Source organism: Mesoplodon mirus (assembly GCF_964341445.2).
Source record: "Mesoplodon mirus genome assembly, chromosome: 4".
Taxonomy (NCBI): domain Eukaryota; kingdom Metazoa; phylum Chordata; class Mammalia; order Artiodactyla; family Ziphiidae; genus Mesoplodon; species Mesoplodon mirus.
Genome location: NC_138979.1, coordinates 134,044,664 through 134,065,541, shown reverse-complemented (window position 1 = coordinate 134,065,541; position 20,878 = coordinate 134,044,664). Strand labels below are relative to the sequence as shown.

The 20,878-nt window shown below is 37.0% G+C and overlaps 2 protein-coding genes across 4 annotated transcripts in view; one reads left to right on the top strand and one right to left on the bottom strand.

Annotated features, from left to right (window-relative positions):
- The window catches only part of MIS18BP1 (MIS18 binding protein 1), a 64,123-nt gene extending 53,473 nt beyond the window's left edge, over positions 1-10,650 (top strand). For both annotated transcript variants that reach the window (XM_082619233.1, XM_082619232.1), the window contains exons 13-15: positions 1,114-1,201; positions 7,745-7,799; positions 7,984-10,650. In XM_082619233.1, coding sequence (XP_082475359.1) covers positions 1,114-1,201; positions 7,745-7,799; positions 7,984-8,087 — 247 coding nt within the window. In that variant the 3' untranslated portion in view covers positions 8,088-10,650. The remainder of the gene's footprint in view (positions 1-1,113; positions 1,202-7,744; positions 7,800-7,983) is intronic.
- Positions 10,651-11,004: 354 nt separating this feature from the next.
- The window catches only part of FANCM (FA complementation group M), a gene marked incomplete at its 3' end in the record, with an annotated part of 56,600 nt that continues 46,726 nt past the window's right edge, over positions 11,005-20,878 (bottom strand). Inside the window, exons 19-23 of one of the 2 annotated variants that reach the window (XM_082618432.1) lie at positions 20,614-20,720; positions 17,888-18,451; positions 14,202-14,577; positions 12,314-12,605; positions 11,005-11,268 (exon numbers count right to left, since the gene is read on the bottom strand). In XM_082618432.1, coding sequence (XP_082474558.1) covers positions 11,163-11,268; positions 12,314-12,605; positions 14,202-14,577; positions 17,888-18,451; positions 20,614-20,720 — 1,445 coding nt within the window. The remainder of the gene's footprint in view (positions 11,269-12,313; positions 12,606-14,201; positions 14,578-17,887; positions 18,452-20,613; positions 20,721-20,878) is intronic. The other variant, XM_082618433.1, reaches the window with a different exon arrangement.

The following is a 20,878-nucleotide window of genomic DNA, read 5'->3' as shown; positions in this document are numbered from 1 at the left end:
ACTGATACAGGTTGTGACATTACTTTTTTATATGTATCACTTTTACAATTAAGGAAAATGGCTTTTTCTTATAGAGCATATGATGGGCTCATTTATATCAAGAATATATTTCCTAAAACTTCTTTATTTTTAAAATATGAGTTTCCTAGACCTCTTCAATCTCTTGACTTCACCAACTCTAGCAGTTAGTTTCCTTCTCATAACAATATTAAGTAACAAAACAGTTTTTTTTTATTAATCCCGAAGTCTCTGGTTTGTTCAGGACAACAGACCCATGAGGTGCTGATCCTGAACCACTGGCTAGGCTTATTCACTTGCTATGCAGCAGAGTTTGTGGTTCACATTAATATCTTAATATGTCACACATTTACATATTTCTACACGTCATACCTTTAAGGTTGCTCCCAAATAGTCATAAAGGAAGGGATAGTCAATCATATAGGATCTTGAAGCCAAAAGAGAGTATTAGAATTGGTGTTCAGCTGTATTTACTGTCATAAGTAATTGTTGGGGAAATTGAGAACAACATTACATGTGGCTTCAGTTTTCATCTGTAAATTATGAGTCAAGCTTATTTGCAAAGAATGAGAAGGGAGAGAGATAAGGTAAAAAAAATGAAAAAAAAGTCTTAGTTGGTATGGGGGATATAAGAAAGATGTAACTATGTAGAAATAAAAGGCTTATGAGCTGAACTGAAGACTAAACACAGTTGGAAGCCATAAATTAATTGAGGGCTTTCATCACCAGACTTATCCTTAAAATGATCAACTTTTAAGATTCAACCTGGAGAGGGAAGGAAGACATGAATAAGAGAAAGGAGTGAAAGGTATAACAAAAGCGAATCAAGGGACAAGAAGTCTCTGTGAGTTTTAGAAAAGACAGGCAGCAAGATAGAGATTGGAAAGAGCACAAATGGGACAAAAGACAATGGGTAAAACCATCATTTTCCAAAACAGTCTTAGATCATCGGTACATGATTGCCTTTTTAAAAATGGAAAAGAAAATTTACTTTTAAACTATTGAAACATTTTGAATTCATTTTGTCAGTTGCTGTTCAACCTGTGGATAAAAGTATGGTAGTTAATGTTGACTTGTTATTTTATATTTAAACAGGGCTGACTGTGATAAATATGTTTTTCATATGCAAAAAACCCATAAAAGTAAAGGTGGCACTGTCTGGGGCAATATCAAGAAAAAAACAGTAAGTATTTTTATTCACCATTCATTTATTCAACACATAACTATTGAACAACTATAATATATGGCAAATTGTTGTAGTTATGTTATATAACAGTCCCTGCCTTCAAGTTGCTTACAGCCTAATACAAGTAAATTATGAGGCTATGAGTGAGGTAAGTACGTAAGTGCTGTAGGATTATGGATGGCAGCTCATAGACTGAAGCATTTGAGCAAGGTGACAATTTTCATTTGAGGAATCTGGCAGGGTGGAAAGAACACATATAGGTTAGAGACATTTCACACAAAACAAAAGCATATCTATTCAATGATTGGGGAATAATCCACACTAATTGAGTTGTGATTGTCATAGAATAAGAAATTTCATTAAATCCTCTGCAGATTCAAAATGGTTTCAGATTTTTTCAGATTCAGCTACTTGATTTTATATGGTGTGTATGTCAATAACAGAAAAAATTTTAACTCAAAATCTAATTACAGAAAAAATTTTAACTCAAAATTGCCTTACAGTGATCTGTATCCCTTTGAGAAAAGATTAGGAGAATCCTCTTGAATTAATTTTTAAATTTTTAATTTCTGATTTTAATCTGAATAATTTATATCCAGATAAAACTATAAGTATTCTGGAAAAGGTAATTCACTTCAAATTTCCTCAAAGTAAATAGCCAGTCTTAGAGAATGATAATTTCTGGATGGAGGTAAAATGAGAGACTACCTTATTCCCTGAGGGTATATTCCTTCTGACCAGGTTATGGCCATCTTTCTCCCTCACCCACACTGAAATATTTATACTGCACACCTGCTAGAGTATAATTCCTCTCAGAGAGTCTCTAAACTTAACATTAGGGTTACCTAATCAGACCTAATCTTTGTAGGCTTTATTTGTTCCCAGGAAATGGTAGATACCTCTGGCAACCTTGGTTTAAAATCAGCCTGGAGACTAAATTCTTCAAAAGAAACCTCTACTCCATAATTGAAGGTGTGGGCAGATGCCCTCTCAGTGTTTCTCAGATTTTCTTTTTCCAGTCCATTCCTTACAAGAATGAAATTTTGGTTTCATTTGTAGCCAGTGAGTGTGTGAGGATAGAAAGAGCAAAGGATTTAGTATTAAAACTTCTGATTTCAAAGTCTGACTCCATACCAGCTTTATGACAAGGCAAGCTATTTGAGCTTTCTAATCTCATTTTATTCATATGTGTTATGAAGTGGGGATCATGATGATATTTTATCATTTAGCATCTCTGTTGCCTTATTGATTTTCTGTCTCGAAGATATGTCCATTGATGTGAGTGAGGTGTTAAAGTCTCCTACTGTTATTGTATTCCCATCAGTTTCTTTATATCTGTTAGTATTTGTTTTATGTCTCTGGGTGCTTCTATATTGGGTGCATATATATTGACAAGTGTAATATCCTCTTCTTATATTGATCCTTTTAGCATCTTTCTTTTTTTTTCTTTTTGCATTTTTTTTATTAGTTTCTGCTTTATAACAAAGTGAATCAGTCATACATATACATCTGTTCTCACATCCCTTCCCTCTTGCATCTCCCTCCCTCCCACCCTCCCTATCCCACCCCTCCAGGTGGTCACAAAGCACCGAGCTGATCTCCCTGTGCTATGCGGCCGCTTCCCACTATCTACCTACCTTACGTTTGGTAGTGTATATATGTCCATACCTCTCTTTCGCTTTGTCACAGCTTACCCTTCCCCCTCCCCATATCCTCAAGTCCATTCTCAGTAGGTCTGTGTCTTTATTCCTGTTTTACCCCTAGGTTCTTCATGACATTTTTTTTCTTAAATTCCATATATATGTGTTAGCATACAGTATTTGTCTTTCTCTTTCTGACTTACTTCACTCTGTATGACAGACTCTAGGTCTATCCACCTCATTACAAATAGCTCAGTTTCGTTTCTTTTTATGGCTGAGTAATATTCCATTGTGTATATGTGCCACATCTTCTTTATCCATTCATCCGATGATGGATACTTAGGTTGTTTCCATCTCCGGGCTATTGTGAATAGAGCTGCAATGAACATTTTGGTACATGTCTCTTTTTGAATTATGGTTTTCTCAGGGTATATGCCTAGTAGTGGGATTGCTGGGTCATATGGTAGTTCTATTTTTAGTTTTTTAAGGAACCTCCATACTGTTCTCCATAGTGGCTGTACCAATTCACATTCCCACCAGCAGTGCAAGAGTGTTCCCTTTTTTCCACACCCTCTCCAGCATTTATTGTTTCTAGATTTCTTGATGATGGCCATTCTGACTGGTGTGAGATGATATCTCATTGTAGTTTTGATTTGCATTTCTCTAATGATTAATGATGTTGAGCATTCTTTCATGTGTTTGTTGGCAGTCTGTATATCTTCTTTGGAGAAATGCCTATTTAAGTCTTCTGCCCATTTTTGGATTGGGTTGTTTGTTTTTTTGCTATTGAGCTGCATGAGAACGAAAAACGGAGCTGGAGGAATCAGGCTCCCTGACTTCAGACTATACTACAAAGCTACAGTAATCAAGACAGTGTGGTACTGGCACAAAAACAGAAAGATAGATCAATGGAACAGGATAGAAAGCCCAGAGATAAACCCACGCACATATGGTCACCTTATCTTTGATAAAGGAGGCAGGAATGTACAGTGGAGAAAGGACAGTCTCTTCAATAAGTGGTGCTGGGAAAACTGGACAGGGACATTTAAAAGTATGAGATTAGATCACTCCCTAACACCATGCACAAAAATAAGCTCAAAATGGATTAAAGACCTAAATGTAAGGCCAGAAACTATCAAACTCTTAGAGGAAAACATAGGCAGAACACTCTATGACATAAATCACAGCAAGATCCTTTTGGACCCACCTCCTAGAGAAATGGAAATAAAAACAAAGATAAACAAATGGGACCTAATGAAACTGAAAAGCTTTTGCACAGCAAAGGAAACCATAAACAAGACCAAAAGACAATCCTCAGAATGGGAGAAAATATTTGCAAATGAAGCAACTGACAAAGGATTAATCTCCAAAATCTATAGTGTCTTTCTTTATCTTTCTTTGTTTTAAAGTCTGTTTTGTCTGATAATGAGTATTGCGGCCCCTGCTTTCTTCTCATTCCCGTTTCCATGAAATATCTTTTTCCACTCCCTTGCTTTCAATCTATGTGTGTTCTTTGCCCTAAAGTGGGTCTCTTTGTAGGCAGCATATTGTAGGTTCTTTTTTTTTTTATCCCATCTGCCACTCTGTGTCTTTTTATTGGAACATTTGGTGCATTGACATTTAAGGTAATTATTGATAGATATGAATTTCTTGCCGTTTAAACCTTGTTTTCCCATTGATTTTATATTTCTTCTTTGTCCCTTTTTCTTTTTGTTTTTCCTTTTGCAGTTTGATGGTTTTCTTTATCCTTGTGTTCTTTTTGGTTTTTGTGCATCTATTGTATGTTTTTGATTTGTTGTTACTCTGTTTTTCAAGTATGTTAACCCCTTCCTATATCTACTTGCTTTAGACTGGTAGTCATGTAAGCTCAAACACATTATAGAAAAAAAAATGTACATTTTCTTACTCTCCTCCCCCACATCTTTATTATTTTGATGTCTTCTTTTACATCTTCATGTTAATCCTTTTGCTGTTCTTTGTGGTTATCATCACTTTCACAGAAATTTTTTGATTTTTTTTTTTTTTTAGTCTGTCCTGGCTTATTTGATTGATTTACTTTCCAATTGTGATTTTCTCTTTCCTATAGATTCTTGCTTCTTTTCTATTTAGAGAAGACCTTTCAATATTTCCTTTAGGATAGGTTTAGTATTGCTGTACTCTTAGTGTTTGCTTGTCTGAGCAATTCTTTATCTCTCCTATTCTAAATGATAATCTTGCTGGGTAGAGTATCCTAGGTTGCAGGTTTTTCCCTTTCAGGACTTTATATCCTGCCATTCCCTTCTGGCCTGCAATGTTTATGTAGAGAAATCAGCTGATTGCCTTATGAGGGTTTCCTTATAATTAAATCTTTGTTTTTCTCTTGCTGCCTTTAGAATCCTCTCTTTAACTTTTGTCATTTTAATTATGTCTTGGTGTAAGTCTGTTTGGGTTCATCTTGTTTGGGACCCTCTGTGCTTCCTGTACCTGGATATCTGTTTCCTTCTTTAGGTTTGGGGAGTTTTCAACCATAATTTCTTCAGATACATTTTCAATCCCCTTTTTTCTTTCTTCTCCTTCTGGGATCCCTATTATGTGTAGATTGGCATGCTTTATATTATCCCATAGGTCTCTTCTATTGGTTTCATTTTTCTTTTCATTTGGCTCTCTGCTCTTCTAATTGGGTGATTTCTCTTATTCTTTCAGATCACTTCTTTGTTCCTCTGCATTATTCATTCTGTTATTCATTGCCTTTAGCTCAGCTTTCATCTCGGCAAATAAGTTTTCCAGTTCTTCTTAGTTCCTCTTTATAGTTTATAGTTTCTTTTTACAGTAATCTTCATTTCTATCAATAGCCCTTCTTAATTCCTTCAGTATTTTCATTATTTCCTTTCTGAACTCAGTGTCTGTTAGACTGAAGAGGTCTGTTTTGTTGTTTGTTCTTTCAGGAGAGTTCTCTTGATCTTTTAATTGGGAGTGGTTCCACTACTTCTTCATTTTACTTTTATTTCTCTGACTCTGTGAGCTTAGGAGAAATAATTATTTACTGTGGCCTTGAAGGGCTGTTTTTATGTGGGAGCATCCGTTTGTAGCCTACATAAGTCTAATATTTTTGGTGCATGGGCTGTTTCTAGTAGGGATGCCTGCTGCATTTTCCTTCAGTGTGTGCTGGCCGGTGTCCCTTTCATAGGGTGTATGACTCGTGTGGTGACTAGAGCCTGCACTGGATATTGAGCAGGGTCTCTTCTTTGCTCTCTGGTTGTCACAGCCCTGTTGGGGGCAGCATCTGCTCCCCAGTTTTTGGAGTAGAAGCCCCTAGATCCGTTTCTGAGCTGCAGTGTGAAGTAGGTGAAACTAGAGCTCTCCCACTGAGAGAAGAGCCACTGAGTATTCCATTGCTCAAGCTGTCCACTGGGGAGTACGCTCTGTGTGTCACGTCTGCAAGCCCACAAAGTACACTGGCACTGGCACTGCCCTTGGCCCCGCCTCCACCGTGGGAACGCAGGTAGTCGGCTGTGGTGTCCCTCAGACACTGTGTTCAGAAAGCCGCCAGCGCAGATCCACTAAAGTTAGGTACCAGGACCGCAGCAGTCACATACCTGGGCCCACCATGGGAGCTACGGAAGCAGGCCAGACCCCAGCCCTGCCTCTGCGTGCAGTCACACACAAAGCCTACAGCTGCGAGGCTAGTCCCATCCCAGCCACAGGAGCACCCATTGTCCTGCTCCCAGAGCCCAAGAAAGAGGCTGCTATGGCAGGCCCCGCCCCTCTCTTCCTTCATGCACCCCACCCCTTAGCAACAGTGCTTTGCTTCTGTGGCGGCCTGGGCTTCTTCCACATACACCCTCGGTTGAGGCCCCATAACTACTCTCCAGCCCCTTCAGGCTGTCTCCGTGCAGCCAACCCCAGTACTCTCCCCAGGTGTGTCCTCTGAAGCCCAAGTTTCAGCATCCAGTCATCCCACTGTTTCCCCCCCCCCGACACACACACACACACCGACAGGCGACCATCTCAGGCTGGGGATTGCAGCGAGGTAGCACAGATCCTCTGTGCTTGTCTCTGTCTGTTCTGCCTGCCACCAGCTGGCTGCTGTGCTCTCTTCCAAGCCTATGAAGCTCCCTTTCTGTCCCAGCTGATCTTCCCACCAGTTAAGGGGTTTCCCAGGGTGCGGGAACGTTTCCCCTTTTCCAGCTCCCTTCCAGCACCGCAGGTCTCATCCCAATTCCTTTATTTTTTCTTTCATCCTACTGGTTTATATGGAGATATTTCTTGCACTTCTGGGTGTCTGATATCTTTTGTCAGTGTTCAGTAAGCTATCCTGAGAAAACTGCTCCCCATGTAGATGCATTTTTGATGTATTTGTGGGAAGAGGTGAGTTTCATGTCCTTCTATTCCCCCATCTTGGTTCCTCCTCTTGATCATGATGATACTGGTTTATCTCATTGAATGATTTTTGAGGGCTAGATGTTGTAAGTGTTTTGACTCATTTCACAGGAAAAAATACATTTCCATGGCAATCTATGAACACGAGTTTGTATATCAAAAGTTTCTTTCAATAATACTTATCCTTAGTACAGTTGGTATACTCTGTCATATTTTCTTTTCTATTCTATTTTCATTTTTTAAAGATAGCCATGGCCAGTAGTTTAAAAAGCACTGATGTATATATAAGCATGCAGTATATACTTAAAACTTGCCATATAAATTACTATTTTAGCCAAGAATTTAAAGTACAGAGAATTCAAATTTTGCTAGTGTAATGGAATAAGTACTCAGTACATTTTGGCAACTTTCAGAGGCTATCCTTTAACTGCTGTAGCATTAGTTTGTAATGTTTTATTGGGATAAAGCATGCTGAATTTTGTCTACATATGAAGCAGGCTTCAGAGGTGGCATCACTTAGCTAATATGAACTCTCTTGTAGATTGAAAGTGATTTTTCAACTCCACCATCAAGAAGAAAAACCCCATTTAACAAAGGTAATATACTTACATCTTTCTTTTGTAGCTCTGTTCTATTATAGGGTAGTCTCTTTATTAACATAGTATTAAAATTAATTGCTCACAAGTGGGCAGATCTACCAATTGGTTTCCTGTTATTTTCAATTTCATTGAAATTGTTTTTAGAAATATATTAATCTTTTTATTAAACTTCTCTTTACAGAATTAGCAGAAAACTCTGGTATTGGAAAACTGTTCACTAATGCTATGGAGTCTTTAGAGGAAGAAGAGAAAGATTCTTACTTTTCGAACTCTGATTCTGCATAGTAAAAATGAGAATATTTCCAGGATGTTTATCAAAAAGCAATATTTCCAGGATGTTTATTTGTATCTTCATTTGAAGGATGTATTTTTTTTTTTATAATGTAGCTTCATATGAAATTGCAGACTCTTTTTCAAAGGTTTCATGTGTTATATATAGATGTCTCTCATAAGCATCTTAGTCTCTTTAAGAAAATCATGTTCCATACAGATGTTTTTTAGAAGCATTCAAAAAAATGTTGCTATCCTTAAGGGGAGAGGTGGGGGAGAATTAAAAAATAGATTGTATTGGTAGCTACTGAGTTCATGAAAACTTTAGGTTACCAGTTGTCACCACTTGGTATAAAAGCCAGAGTTGATCTAATGTTTCAGTTATCAGTACATGTTGTTTAAACCATTTGACAAGCTTTCTCCTGATTGTTTTTCTTAAAACTTGTGATTGGCACATCCATGAAACCTATGTAAATTTAATTTATTGCTTTTTCAGTATTTTTATTAGGTAGAATAAGAGAACAGATTTTGTTGTATTCTTAAGCAGACGTGGCGTAAATTTGGTCTCAATATTTAAAAGACTGGATTAGACAAACATTCAGGTTATAGCTCTTCTATTGTAAGGAGTCAAGTTACTATGTCATGTCATAGTAAACACTGTTTTCCTTTCAGACAGCTTCTTTAGAAATAAACTTCTTTTAGCATATTATGCCATTATGCTTTAAAATTTGACATAGAATTTTTTTCCCTCTGGTTATAGTACATATTTACCCACTTTCTCTCCAGGTAGGTTGTTCAAATAAAGTAAATTTGCTTTTATAATATTCATGTTTTAGTTGGTTTTTCTAATTACTGGATCATAGAAAAAATGCATTTTGTTTGTTAATGGTTCAGTTCATTTCCTTGAAAAAATACCAGAACTGTTAGAAAAAGTACATTTTCTTGTTTCTTAAGAATTTAGTCAGTAATAATCAGCAGCTAAAGAACTATAGGGTTTGTAGAAACACAAAATTTAAGAAGAATAGTGCAAGCAAACAGATCACTCTCCTTTAAACTACCATGATAGTTTCTGCCACAGATTTTTGATAGATGAAGGATGAAACAAATGAAAAGGTTATTTTAGAGTAGCTCTAAAAAATTCTGTTGTAGAACTCTAAGTTGCCAATATTTGGTGTAATACCATGCTGCTTGATGTTAGTGGATAGTGTTTTAAGAATTAGAAGGTATTCACAACATTGTAAATCAACTATACTCCAATAAAAAATTTTTTAAAAAAGAATTAGAAGGTAGTTAAATTCTGTAATACGAAACAAAAAGATAATTTTTGAAATAGCATATACTTGACACAAACCACAACGTACCCCCACTCCCCGTATTCCATGTGTCCTGTCAAAATTGTTGTATCCCACCTTCCAGGTACCTGGTTATTCCCGTTTCTTTCCATTGGGTCATTAGATAAACTAGTAAGGTTTAAGGTAACCTCCAAAGGAGACTTAAAAGTGGAAAAGAAAGCCTTGAAGGGCTCAAGACAGACAGTAAGATGGATCAATAAACGATAGGGTTGATAGTTAAGTGCAACCTGTGAAGAGTATAGAAAGAGGCTGTTGCAGCTTAAATATGGATAGAGGTCTCTACACAGCAAGCATAAATAAATGAAATCCTCTAGGTTATGTCCCTCAAACCATATCAATTTATGAAATATTTTGTCTGTTGGGTGAACACACAGAATCTGAGGACATTGGTGTCTGCATGAGATGTGCTGCAAGGAGGTCATCAGTCCAGGGCAATGTGAGGTTGTTGAGGGACTGCATGCTTCTAGTGTGCAGCCAGGGCACAGAGCTCCACCAGATGTCCCTACCCACTGCACCACTGACACCATGTAACAGGAGTGAGTAGCAGCAAAAAAACAGCACACTGGAACCAGAAGAAGAAGCCCCTTTCCTCCTTCTATTTGACAAAGCTTAAATCATGCTCACTAGGGAGAAATGCTCAAAAAGTCCAGTCCATTATAAAGGAGCGAGATACTGAAGGATGAATTTGAACCTGAGAGAGAACAAACTGAGAACTGCACATGAGCCAATAATTTATAGAACTTTTCTCTCTGGCTTTGACAGAATTATTAAACAGCAGAAATAAGAGATTAACTGCTTTAGAAGAATTCAGAATTTATACTATCCCAAAGGAGCTAAGTTCACAATCAGAGCAACTTTTTTAGTGAAAGAAAACTGTATCTAGTTCCTGGGTTCTTGTTCTAGATTTCCCAGTCTAAACTTGAGTAAGTCACTTGTTTCTGGGCCTCACGTTTATCATCTGATAAGAAAGGAAAGAGAAAAGCAATTTGAATTAGATCAGCTTTGAAGTCCATGCCAGGTCTAAGTGAAACCCTCTGCTGTGAGGTTGGTTCAACTGCCCAACAATTAGTAGCATAATAGACACAATGTTATGGGTCACGATGAAAGTCCACATTCCATAGCTCATCTATACTGAAATTTTCCAATTCCAAGATTTCACTTTGAATATGGTACTTCAACCAAAAAAAAAGTAGTATAGATCAGAGTTCATACTACTAGGATTAGACTGTTACTAGGATTCAGTTAAATTTTCTACTTTCCTAGTTACTGGGGCATTATCTCACAATACACCTACGACCCACATCTATTCAATATAGTTGATATATGAGAAAAATTGTTTATGACCATTAAGCTGGCAGCAGACACATCAACCTATAATGCTAACAAATGACAATGATAGCACTATAATCTTTGGGAAAATTCTAAAATATATCTTTCACTCTAGCTTTTACTTAATAGTACCTTCAATAAGCTTTTTGTTCAATAAAAAAGTTTCATTATCTAACCAAAATGATTATTAAACATCAGATGTTTTCTTTTTTAATCATTTATATATTCTATATAAATAAAAATGTACATAGTGTAAAATAACAGATATAGAAATATTTATATATTTTAAACTGATAATCACAAACCACAGCAATGATTATTCAAGTGCATTTAGTATTGTGAGGGTTCTTTGATAACCCACGCTGAGCAGTCTGATCATGCATCAGATTTAAAACTACCTTTGTTAAGATCATTTTGGCAACATTTGCATGTCAGATATATAGTGAATATATCTATAGATCTCCTCGGCTTTTTGATGAGTGACTTGTGCATACATGGAGATTTCCTGAGGTGAGCTGAAAAATAAACAAAAACATTGTACTAAAACTTCTGACTTATAAAATTCAGTATTCTTGCTTAAAGAATACTAAACATAAAATCCTTTAAGAAAATCATTTTTTCCCAAGTTTTCTACATTCAGTGGATTATGTCTTAGCATTAGTTTAAATAAAACAAAAGCCTATTCCCTATATTTAAAATCATTTATAATAATAATTTCAACATCTTATTTGAGCCTTTAACCTATTTTCTAAAGGCTTCGTTTGATTTTCAAGCAATATAATCATTAGAGCCTACTAAAATTTTCAACTTGAACACTTTTCTAGTTACAGAACTAACCAGCCCAGAAATGTGAGACTGCAAGATCAAATTAAGTGCTGTCTGTCTCCCTCCCCGCAGGGCCCTAAGCCACTCAAAGACAGTGCCTACGTTTTGGTTTTTTTTTTCCTTCCATTAATGTCCTCAGCTTAATGCAGTGACTGATAACATGTTGACAAGCAAAGTCTTTACTGAATAAAAGAATCTAACAGGCACTATACCTCTTTATTTTTAAAAATATTAAAATTCCCATGAAATGCCTTTAAGGATGATTTTAACGTAACTATTTAAAAATATTAAATCAGGGACTTTCCTGGTGGTGCAGTGAATAGGACTCCGTGCTCCCAATGCAGGGGGCCCAGGTTCGATCCCTGGTCAGGGAACTAGATCCCACATGCATGCCACAACTAGGGTTCGCATGCCACAATTAAGGAGCCCACGTGCTGCAACTAAGGAGCCCGCCTGGGCCTCCCTGGTGGCGCAGTGGTTGAGAGTCCGCCTGCCGATGCAGGGGATACGGGTTCGTGCCCCGGTCTGGGAGGATCCCATATGCCGCGGAGCGGCTGGGCCCGTGAGCCACGGCCGCTGGGCCTGCGCATCCGGAGCCTGTGCTCCGCAACGGGAGAGGCCACAACAGTGAGAGGCCCGCATACCGCAAAAAGAATAGAAAAATAAAAAAAAAATAAGGAGCCCGCCTGCCATAACTAAGACCCTGCGCAACCAAATAAATATTAAAACACATACCTATTTGTCATCTTTTTCACAGATGAAAACTGGTGACACATATTCAGTGCAGCTATATAACTTATATTGGGAATACTTAGATAAAATGGAAGTGCCTCACATTTATTACTGTTCACTACTGTTGAAACATGAATACCAACATTCTTTCTTTGTTCCACTAAAGACAATTCCTTTAGCAAATCTGCAGTTTCTTCTTGGCAGGAACTGAAAAGAATTCGGATTCCAGCACCAGTTAGGGTAGTCAGCAGGCTGTCATAGCTCTTTGTTCTCCTAAACATCCTGGATGTGTCTCCTAAATATTTTACATTTAGGAAAATGCAAACCTTAGTAAGTTACATTAAGTAGGACCATTAATACTATTATTAAAATCCCAAGATCTACATCATTAAGCAAACTAGTGCCACATTATGCTAATGAGAAACCCAACCGCTAAAAATTTCAAGTGATTCTCAAATAGAAAATAAGAACTGTCTTTATGAGTGTCTTAAATTGGAATCTACAGAAGAAGGTGAGTAGGCAGGGGAGAGTTTATATTCCTAGATAATTCATTCCTAAAGGCCAAGACCATATTACTTATCTCTAAAATTCATAATGGTAGCATGGCCGAAGGGTTAAGTATTACTTCTAACTGATATAAAATTATCTTATGCATTTATTCCAAGAGTAACTCAATACCCTGCATACCCATTATAATAACTTTAACTCCTGCCTATTAATTTACTTCCCTACTTTTCCCATTCATTTTCTTTCCATGTTCTACCTACATCCTTTTTTTGGCATTCTTCCTTAAGCTAAAAAAAAGATGTTTTTCCATAACTTTTGCCACATTACCTTCCTTTTTATTCCAAATCTATTTCCTTTATAAAGGATATGTTAGTAAAGAGTAAATTATAGAATTTTAACACTAGAAAGACCCAAAAGATCACTTAAACTAAAGCCCTCACTTGTCAAATCAAAAAAGAAAAAAAGATTTGGGTAACTGAAAGAATGACTTATCCAAGGTGACATGGTTCAGTAGTGACAGTGGTGATGAAAGGTACGTTGCTCAAATTGAACCAGTGTTTTATGTAAACTACATTATTTTCTTTTACATAATGACTGTATAATCCTTGAATTCTTCCATAGTGGCTTTCAGCTGCATGATTTCACTTAATCCTCATAACACCCCGGGATGAGTAGGAAAAGTATATTATTAACTTCTCAGAGCGAGTGATTTGTCAATACAGTGTCACATAGCTATAGAGACACCAGAACTCACTGCATCTTCTGATCCCATATCCTATGACCTTTTCACTGTTCTCAGGGGCTCCCCATTACAATTAAACATTACCCATAAAAATGCCCTAACTGAAGCTCCAAGCCTGCATTTTTTAATATATCCTAAGCATCCATTTTAGTGACCCACTGAGAACTCAACATATTCAAAATTAAACACCTCTTTGTCCCTCAAATCTGCTGTTTCTCTGATATTCATAATTTCAATGAACAGCACCACTACCTAACTGCCCAGTAATCAAGAGATTGGTCAGCTCAATAGTAATTCTTGATTGCTCCCACTTACTCCTGCTACCTCCTGATTTCATTTACCTCCTGATTCCTCCTTTCCCCCACTGCTGCCTTATTTAGGGCCCCTCACCCTTTCTGGGGCTCCCAGAAAAAGACTTATGATTGGTTCACTTGCCTTCAATTTCTCACCCTTCGATTCTCACAAGCTGCATTTAAACACAATGACTAATGAAAAACATTATGGCATTATGTAAATATGAAATGACATTCATGAGTCAGGTATTTAAATTTTAAGAGCTTCCCACATCCTGACAGTAGGATAATGAACCAAATAATAGGTTCCTTTACAGCCCTATAAACAAAACCATTTAAAAATACAAACCTGTTTTTTCTCTGTCCTTTTCCACAATCACACATATTCTGTCAAACATGCTCTGTAGGTGCTGGATCTGGTCAATGAGCTTGTTCTTATTGACACTATTTAACATCTCAGATTGAGACCTCCTTTCCACCACCATGCGGTTACTCACAATATAGTCACAACCATTAAGAGGACAAACCTCTACCTGTAAGCCATGAACTGCTCTTAGGGAAGAAATTACTTCTGAACCAGAAGTGATTTCACGACTATCTACAAGAATACAAGTTCTTTGGCCTTCCTGTGGAAGTCTAAGAGAAGCATGTGTGCCAGCCAAGTGTGGTCGTGAGTTGGAACAGTATGCCACTGAAGTGCCAGAATCCTCCAGAGCACTAGTATCCTGAAAAGCAGAAAACATCAATCATGATCAGTTATACATATGTTAGTGCCATAAACTTCTAACACCTAGGCTGATTTTTCTTGATACTTTTTTTTTCTTCCTTCAACATCAGCAAAGTGACTGTGTAGATGAAAGACCAAGCTACTACTTAACACCTCGTAGGATGGCTAGAATTTTTTAAAAAGGAAAATGTGTTGATGAGAATGTGAAAAAACTGGAATGTACATTGCTGGTGGGAATGAAAAATGGTGAGGCCACTGTGGGGAGAGTTCTCAAAGTTAAAGAATTACCATATGGCCCAGGAATTCCACTCCTAGGTAACATACCCATAATAATTGAAACCAGAGACTCAGATACTTGTATGCCAATGTTGATTAATTTTGGAAAATCCTCAGCCATTGCTTGTTCAACTATATCTTCTACTCGCTCTCTTTTCTCCTTAATTCCAATTACATGTATCTTAGACTACTGCATACAGTCCCACAGCTCTTGGATGCTCCATTCTGTTTTTTCACTCTTTCTTTATATTTCTGATTGGGTAATTTTATTGACCTAGCTTTAAGTTTGTTGGTTCTTTCCATGGCTGCATTGAGTCTACTGATGGGCCTATTGCAGACATTCTTCATCTTTTTTACCATGTTTTCCATTTCTAGCATTTCCACTTTATTGTTCTTTATATATTCCATTTATTGGATGATATTCCCTTTCTGTTCATGCATGTTTGTTTGACTTTTCCACTAGAGCCTTTAACATGTTAATCATGGTTATTCTAAATTCCCTGTCTGATAGTTCCAATGTCTGGGTCATATCTGAGTCTGGTTCTTGAGAATGTGTTTTTTTCTTCCTTCTATGTATCTTGTAACTTTTGGTTGAAAGCCAAACATCTTGTGTAGGAGAGTAGTCATTGAGGTAAATATAAGCTCTACCAAAGTACAGAAATAGCTTTGGACCCATGACAAAACATCACAAAGTCCTTTCAAACTGAGCTGAGGTCTGGGCTCATTTGCTAGGTGATTTTTCTAAATATTCTAACTTTTCTTTGTAAACCTGTGCCTCAGAGAGTTTTTCTCCCCATACTCTTGTCTCTCTCTCAGCAGTAGATTGCTTTTATTTCTCACTTACTGCTTGCTAGCCTGGTTGGAGGGAGTGCTAGGAGTGTGGGGACACGTGGGGGGAGGTGGGTTTCTATTGCCCTGGTTCAGCCTATCTTGGGCAGGACTTGTGTCCCTGGATCTCAGAGATGGGAACTTCTCAATGATCCTCCCCCCCCTCCCTGCCCCCAGTGGTTAGAGATCTCTAATGCTCTGGGCCCAAGATGTTTTCCTGCCCCTTTCTCAGATGTAGAGCATTTCTCTCTTATTCCTTTCCTCCATCTGCAAAGGGTCTTCACCTAAGCCCTGGAGGCTGTAGGGTTTGCTGTTCTTCCCCCAGTAGTTTAATGCTTTTTGTTCCATAGGGGAAATAGGGGAGAAGGAACTAGATGGGGTTTGGTGCCTTTTCCACAGTAGCTTCTGGTCACTTCCCCAAGGCCTGCACTGGCAAGGAGGTTTTCTCTGATTCTCAATCTTTCTTGTGACCACCTGATGACTCTGTGGAAAAGAGCCCACGAGTGGGTGTGAATTACCCTTCTCTGCAACTCCCAGGGGTTCTAAACGCTCATGCTATCCTGTTGCCTTTTGCAATTCATTAACGTTTTAGCTGAATTCTTCTTACCAGATTATACAGTGCCCAGTGACTGTCCCAAATCAGCAAGTCTCTCCTTGGAGGCACCTGTCTCCTTAGATATCAGGCTAATTGGCTGTCCTGCAACCTCAGATCCAAATAAACTTATGATTTTGTAGGTTATCTGGCTTTTTTTGCTGTTGTTACAAGGATGGGAGCAATGCTCTTTCCAGCTTTCTGTATTCTAAGCTAAAGAGGAAGTCCTAATCACTCAGAATAATCTTTAAAATATATTTAATATTCAATTTCTTAAGAAAAGGAATAAATGTAATGAAGGAAGAACTGAACACTAAAGAACCAAAAGAAAATATTGGAAATATTTCGTTATCTTGGAGTACAAAATGGCTTTTTAAACATGACACTGATGTCAGAAACTATAAAGAAAAAAATTGGAACTGTATAAAAAAGTTAAATTTTCCTGTGGCAAAACCCACTATTAAAAACAAAGGCAAATGGCAAACAAGGAATACTGTCTGCAATACACATGACAAAATAAATGTTAACATTTTTAGTATCTAACAGTTTTTGACAGGATATTTAGTCTATTTTCTGTCTTCTCAAATTTATCTCAAATTCCTTCCCCTCCTAATTTGAAGAAGAATCATACTATATGTATAGTATTAGATAGTAGAAGTTAAAACACATTTCTGTTAAAACTCTATTTATCCTGTTTCACAGTCCTCAAAATATTACTAGCCTATATCTATTTTTTTTTTTAGTTACAGCATGGCAAAGTAGAAATGTAGAGAGTGCTTACTGGTTTTGAAAGTACTGTGCAAGTATTACCTACCATGACCCTTGGGATAACTACCTTTCTAATACAGCTGAGAATACCGAGGCTCAGGGAAATTAAGTACTTTGCTGTTCTCCAATCTATTTATAAGACTTAATCTAGTCAATTTTATCTAATTATGCCTTCCAGAAATAACTTTGTGCAAAAAAAAGCCTGGAGATAATTTACAACTAGAAATGCCAATTTGAGGGCCATTGTGTGGACACTGGAGCATGTTGCTAAGGTGGAATGGGCTGAAACGCCTGGAATAAAAGAGAAATCTAAGTCTAGTTCTAGGTATTCCTATTACTATGACTTTAACCCCTATTTTAGCAAAACTACTGCAACTATGAACTCTTAAAAACTGAAAATGATTTTATGGATTACTTCATCAATAGTAACCATTCTGGAAGGAAAGAAATTCAAAGGAAGGAAATCAGGTGGTACCCCTAAACTCCTCACCCCAATAAGCAGATGAGAGTTACATACCAGAAGCCTTCAGAGGGGGAAAGAAAAGTTAATCTGGGGAAACTAGTTCTGAGCTTTCAGTTCTGTTAATTTTACCTTGTAGAAAGCCCATTTCCTTTATCCTTTTTATAAAATTAGCAGGTTTCCTTATAGAAAACTATTAACACATTTTAAAAATAAGCATCCTACAAATCAGCTACAAAATTTAGTGTTCTGGTTTCTTGTCTGAAGAATTTTATCACTTGCTAATTTTTCTTTGACCTAGTTATTTAACACAAAAGAAAGAAAAACCAAAGAAAACCTTTTGGTAAACATACGAAGGCTTTTTTTCTCTAATCTGATTCATACCTTCAACTGAATTGGAAATTTTCTACAGTCTTTCTGTGAATCAACAGTAGCGAATGATGATGAGGTAGATTCAACTTTAGTATGGCTCTGAGGTTTGAAGTCTGAGACATCGGAAACTGTAACCTTTAAATTAAGCGGTGTCTGTTGTCTCTGGTTTGGCGACTGATTAACAACTGGATTAGAGTGGTCCCTGGACTGCAATGAAGACCCAGAAGGCACTAAATTCAAACAGTGGTTTTGTTGTTCACTCTTGGTAACTGCACTTGGATTAATCACAGCGCTGGATTCCTGTTTATCATTTACATCGTTTTCCTCCTCACTTGAATCATCTGGTAAAATAATTCTGAATAGTTTTTTTTTTGAAGATGCACAGCTTTGTCTCATCTTCATTTCTTTTAGCTTTACTGCACGTCGGGTTTTATATTTTTTACTCCTACTTGCAAAGCAATCTTCAGTTATTAGGTTAAAATCAACACAGACTTCTTCACTTGATTGGCTTTTGCAAGACTCCTCTTCATCAACACAAAAACTGTCTTCTAAATAGGTTTCATCTTGCTCAGGAATCTACAATACAAATACAAAATAAGAATATTATAAATTTCATAAAATCAGCATATTTTAACATATCCTTTTTTTTTTTTTTTTTTTTTGCAGTACGTGGGCCTCTCACTGTTGTGGCCTCTCCCGTTGCGGAGCACAGGCTCCAGACGCGCAGGCTCAGCAGCCATGGCTCACGGGCCCAGCCGCTTCACGGCATGTGGGATCCTCCTGGACCAGGGCACGAACCCGTGTCCCCTGCATTGGCAGGCGGACTCTCAACCACTGCGCCACCAGGGAAGCCCCTTAACATATTCTTTTAAGTTCATGGTATCTTTCTGAGTATTTATTTCACTTACTTTATTAAGTCAGTCACTTGCTCACTAACATATATTGAGCATATTCTTTTTTTACTTCCAGTTTTATTGAGATATAATTGACATACAACACTATAAGTCTAAGGTGTACAGCATAATGATTTGACTTATTACATCATGAATTAAGTTTAGTGAACATCCAGCATCTCATACAGATACAAAATTAAAGAAATAGAAAAAAAATTTTTTCCTTGGGGTGAGAGCTCTTAGGATTTACTCTCTTGACAATTTTCATATTTAACCTACAGCACTGTTAATTATGTTTATCATGTTGTACATTACATCCCAAGTACTTATTTATCTTATAACTGGAAGTTTGTACATTTTGACTACCCTCATCCAATTCTCCTTCCCCCTACACCACTCCCCTTTGGTCTCTTTTTGTATGAGTTTGTTTGTTTTTGAAGTATAATTAACCTACAATACAATGTTAGTTCCTGTTACATAACATACATTTCAAAATGATCACCAGGATAAGTCTAGTTACAATCTGTACAAAGATATATACATAATTATTGACTATATTCCCCACACTGTATATTTTATACCTATGACATTTAGTTTGCAACTGGAAATTTGTACCTCTTAATCTCCCTCACCTATTTCTCTCCTCCCCCAGCTCCCCACTGGCAACCACCTGTTTGTTCTCTGTGTCTATGATTGTTTCTTTTTTATGTTGGCTCATTTGTTTTTCAGATTCCACATATAAGTGAAATCATACAGTATTTGTCTTTCTCTGTCTGACTTCTTTCACTTAGCGTAATGCCCTCTAGGTCCATCCATGTTGTCACAAATGGCAAAATTTCATTCTTTTCTATGGCTGAGTAATATTCCATTTTACATATATACCACATCTTATTTCTGATTATATTCTTTATGGAAGAAAGTGGGGAGTTTTGGAATAAAAAAAGAATGATTTACCCTCTAGAAATTTACAGTCTAGTGCAAGTAGCCAGAAAAATAAACAGTAATTTATAAACAATGTGATAAATGCTATATAATAAACACAATGAAAGTACAAAGATAAGAATGACCATATTTCCAAGGTGAATATGGCAATTTATAAACAAATAAGGCTAATATGAAATTGTTATCCATAAATGAAAAATAATCTATGGTTTTTAGGATATACCATTTTTATGAAAAAATTAATTTTCAAGAGAAATATGACAACATAGAAGAATTAAAATTTTAACTAGTAGATGATAAAGTTCTATTCACTTCCTTTAAGTATTCTCCTAATTGGAAAACAATTTAAGAGTATATTCTAGGGCTTCCCTGGTGGCGCAGTGGTTGAGAATCCGCCTGCCAATGCAGGGGACACGGGTTTGAGCCCTGGTCCAGGAAGATCCCACATGCCACAGAGCAACTAAGCCCGTGTGCCACAACTACTAAGCCCACGAGCCACAACTCCTGAAGCCAATGCGCCTAGAGCCCGTGCTCCGCAACAAGAGAAGCCACCACAATGAGAAGCCAGCACACCACAACAAAGAGTAGCCCCACTCGCCGCAACTAGAGAAAGCCCGCATGCAGCAATGAAGACCCAATGCAGCCAAAATATAAATAAATTAAAAAAAATTTTTTTAAAGAGTATATTCTAATTAGCTCAAGTTAACGAAAGGATAATTTGATCAAATTAGGACTAAAAGGGACTTTGAGAATTCATTTAGCCCACCTTCCTTACTCAGGGTAGAAATTATTGCAAATAGTTCTGATGGTCCAATTTTAGAAACAAAATGAAGGCTTCATTAACAGGAATATATTTCAACACCACCACCAGAAAATTCTCCACTATATTTCTATAGTTCATACCTGTGAGAAAATGTTTATGTTGTTATGTTTCTTATGGACCATTTTGTACCCATTGTTCAAAAGTGGACTTCGCACAGATTTCATGTAAATAGCTCTCATTTCAGAATCTGTGTAGAGATAAAAAAAAATTTTCAAATAGCAAAATTATTTAAATGAAAACTAACAAAGTATTTAACTTTGACCTATCCCAAAGTCACATGATTCAAAACTTGTGGAATTATTTTACACAAAAGATATTTAATATATATTGAAACATGTTTAAAAA